This window comes from Antrostomus carolinensis, unplaced genomic scaffold (genome assembly GCF_000700745.2).
Source record: "Antrostomus carolinensis isolate BGI_N321 unplaced genomic scaffold, ASM70074v2 scaffold7339, whole genome shotgun sequence".
Classification (NCBI taxonomy): domain Eukaryota; kingdom Metazoa; phylum Chordata; class Aves; order Caprimulgiformes; family Caprimulgidae; genus Antrostomus; species Antrostomus carolinensis.
Window position 1 is genome coordinate 14,945 of NW_010340583.1, and position 4,018 is coordinate 18,962.

General features: G+C 46.3%; 1 protein-coding gene across 1 annotated transcript in view; it reads left to right on the forward strand.

The window, feature by feature from the left end:
* The first annotated feature begins 3,724 nt into the window (after nt 1–3,724).
* LOC104531330 (cytochrome P450 2W1) overlaps nt 3,725–4,018 on the forward strand; it is a 10,302-nt gene continuing 10,008 nt past the window's right edge. The window contains 1 exon segment of the mRNA XM_010176186.2: nt 3,725–4,016. Within this exon segment, the coding sequence (XP_010174488.2) occupies nt 3,725–4,016 (292 nt within the window).

A 4,018-nucleotide genomic window follows, 5' to 3' on the forward strand; every position in this document is an offset into this window, starting at 1 on the left:
CGTCTTCTCCACTTGCACCTTAGGAGCTGTCGTTGCTCTCTAGATCCTCTCTGCCTTCCACAGAGAGAGAGAGAGAGGCTCTTCCAGTGGATGCTTCAACTGCCATGAGGTCTGACCTGCTCACTCTGCAGGGACAACCATCATCCACAGGCTCCTAATCAGACTTCAGTCTCATGTATCAGGTGTGCTGGGATGAATAGGGACAATATTTTCCATTTGACTGAAAATGGAGCTTAAACTCTTTAGAAAATGTTGCTGGCTGGCTGCAGCTCTACACCAGATACACAGCTCCTGGTGTGTCAAGCTGTCTTCCTCTCCTTGGGTCAGGATAGGCAGCAAGGTCTCCAGGCAGAGTAACAGATCAGCCTGAACTGCTGAGCAAATACCACTGCCACGGGCTCTCGTGGAAGTTTGTGCTCAGTACACAGCAGGAGCAGGGCCATCACAGAAAGAACTGCAAGCAAAATTTTGGTGCTTGGAGAAGTGCTTGGGCCACTTAGGTAGAGAAATTCAGAGCTGATAATATTCTGCCAGCAGACATCCTCCAGCACTGTCATGGCTAACAGGATTTTGTATGTAATCACTCTGAAAATAGGTGTAAAACTGGTAACAGAGTCTGGAAGGAGAAGCAAATTAGGCCCTGTTACCAAGTCACTCACCTGTACCAATAACTTGTATGAGGGTCTCTGTAGAAAGCTGGTGATAGCCAGAGACTGTGGCTGTCCCAGAGCAGCTATTTGATTACTGCAATTAATGATTCATTTAATGTAGCAGCCATTAGGAGTAGGAACAACCAGCTGTACCCACAGGGCTACACTCACCGAGGGAAGTGCAATACGTGTGTGAAATCTGAATGGTGGTGCAGGTGCAAGAGAGGAGGCTTCTTCATGTGCCATGAAACAGGCAGGAAACCACATGTGGGTTAGGGAATAGAGTCACTGAAGATGCTCTTTGTTGGTCTGGAGGCAGGAAAGGCAGGTTAGGATGAAAAGAAAAAAGGAAGAAACAGCTCTGTGCTGCAAATGGAAGGAAAGAAAGCATGAAGAGAATATGAAGGGATGACACACTGGGGTGGTCTTTTTTTGGCCAGGACACTGACTCTTCACACTAGATTTAGCGCACGTAACTAAAGGCAGGACTCTAATAGTGGTACTGTACCTTGTACTTGCACTGGTATTGCCCTTCTACATGCATTGTGCCATGGGGCCAGCTCCAGCTTCTGGGTACATCTCAAGGAGTTTGCTCAACAAGCTGTGCAACAAGAAAACCTTTGCTGCTACCTTTGCTTATGTTTGTTTTGCTGTTGCTCTATTTGCAGCCTTACTACTGCAAGCCTGACATTATCTTGTACTTAATAAATGAATGTTTTGCTCTGTTGCTGTTTATCTATCGGGTGCTGCAGGATGAAACTGATTTCGGGTCAAAATTATAAAGTTGGGCTGCACCACCTTTAATACACCCACACAAGAGAGGTGAGCACAGAGACCCCTGGGCAACATGCAGCCAGGACATGTTTAGCAATGCAGAGGTGAGCAATACCCATAGCCACAAACAGCTCAAAGGAAATAATTGAATTTCTAACTCCAGAAAATCACAACTGCTGTCTGAGACAGGACATGGCTCTGGTTGGCTCTCTGATGTGGCCTCTTACAGTGATTCCAGTGGCTCCTGCCCTTGCTGAAAAGGAACTTGTCACAGTAAAAGCCAGCAGGAGTTATCTGAGGCTGCAGTTCGGGATGCACCACTGGTCAAGAACGAGACTGGCAGGGAAGGCACAGAGATTTGGGGAGATTTAAGTTAATTTAAAGGATGCAGAGCTGGTGCTTTACTGGCTGCCTCTCCCTAGGCTGGTTGATGCTCATACTCCACATCCTCACCAGCACCACCTGGTTCACACGCTGTGGCAGGGGATCGCCACGTGGGCACAAGGGATGGAGAACAACCTGGCTGCGAGCACCCCGAGGGGCCCGGCTGCCCCAGGAACGCACCCAGAGCCCTGTCAGCGCCTGGCAGGTGTTTTGTGCTCGGCTCTGTGTGCTCAGGCAGGGGAGCACGTAGCAGCCCGGCTCCGAAGCGAAACACGTACCAGACACATTATTGAGACAGGAATTTCTTGTCATCGCAAGAGCTTTACTTACCTTTGTCATTTTAATGCATTGCACTCAGAGCCTGGTTTGAAAAAAAACCCAAACCAATGCACTCCCTACTCTCGGCTTTTCAGAGATAATTTCAGTGTCTTTTTGAAAGGCCTTTTTATGATTTCAGCAGCTCCCAGGGCAAGGATGAAATTCCAGGAGAGCGGTAGCAACATGCAAAACCCTGCAGTTCTGCAGGGTGCTGCCAGTCAAACAAAACCCTGCAGGGACCAACATTCACACGGGGTGCAGAGCATGTGCCATCGCAAGTTCTCATCACAGTGCCCGCGTCCTGCACCCTGTGCCAGCCCTTGTCCTTCTTACCTTTCTTTACAACCCCTCTGCCTCTTCACTCACTTGAGCAGGCAGGGTTGAGTCATCCCAGGCATGCTCTGGGGGAAACCGTTGCCTCCAGCCCATTTCTTGGAAACTAATTTAATTTAAAAAAAAAAACAAACCCCATCTCAAGAAATGTTGCGACACACTTGTTGCTTCTGCTTGTGGGTGGCTGTTGTGCGGTAACAGCTCCACACCACGCAGGCAGCTCCAGTGTGTGACCAAGCAGCAGTTTGCTTTGGGACCACACTAACCATAGCGAGGCCACCCTTCACACTAGGTCTGCTTCCTTCTCTAAGTTTTTAGGTTTGCAAGGCTGAGGACTCATATTTGCTGAATAATGGCCTTTATATGAGGTAACCTTTGGATAAATGCACCTTTAGCCTTGTGCTTCCTGATCATATGACAGCTCTTTCTTCCCTAAACAATCTTATTCCCTTGGCTATTTATTCCCAATATCCTCCTGAAAACCACTGTTCGACCAGGTAGATCTCAATTCCTTCTATACAGGATTTAAACCTTTATGAGAGATACAAGCTCCAGGTGTTTCATATCTTTGACTCAAAACAATCCCATTCTCCTGTCTCGCTCCCCTTCTGAAGCCTGCCAGGTCAGCTGGCTTCATTGATTTATTCTCTCTCTTAGAAGCTGCTCTTGCAAAATGAAGAATCCTCCCAGAAGTTTCAAATCTAATTTTGTCTCTCCATTCCACTCATGAATCCACTCATGATCGCTTGATCCAAGCTAATTTTCCATGGCTAGCTATTACATGTCCTCTACTTCAGACACAAAGTCTGAACTCACATCCCTTCTGAGCAGTTCTGAGCTAACGTTATGAAGTTGTTTATGGGTTACAGCCCCCAGGGATACATGGGCTTTACCATTATTAACAACCTTTGATCTCCACTTGACATCAAGAAAGCTCAAGTCTCCCATAATGATACTATTTGTATCTCTAGTAAGACAGAGATCTCAAACCCTATCCAAATCTGGAGATTTCTAATAGGATTCAGAGAACCCTTTATGATTTCCCTGTGTCAGCAGAGCATTTGGAGGGTCATAGTGCTGCTAATAAAGGACCTTGAGGTCTCAGGAGGAGGAGGAGGTTATAGAGGAATGCCAAGCACCTTTTCCCATGTATATGTTCTTGCACACACATGCATGGGTTTGTAATTTGAAACTCTCTTTACTTCTGGACAGGCTTTGCAAACTGCTTAGACCACATTCTCTGAGGTGTTTAAAGAGGGTGGAGTATGCAGTATTTATTTAGGTACTCTACAAACCTTAATAAGAATCGAGTGCTTGTAGCAATCGCAGAGAGCAAACAGAAAGCCAGCTGGCAAAGACTGAACAGTGCCACTGCATTTTTATTGCTTCTAACCCCCAAAAACAGATTATTACTAAAAAAAATGTCTTTTTTAATTCCATTTATCTCTGATCCTGCATTAATTTGTCTGCTGTGTGCAGCAGTATTACTAGCTGTACTCTATTTTTCAACTGGCTATAAAAATTCAGCTTTCAAATTGCCTCCTGGTCCAACTCCTCTT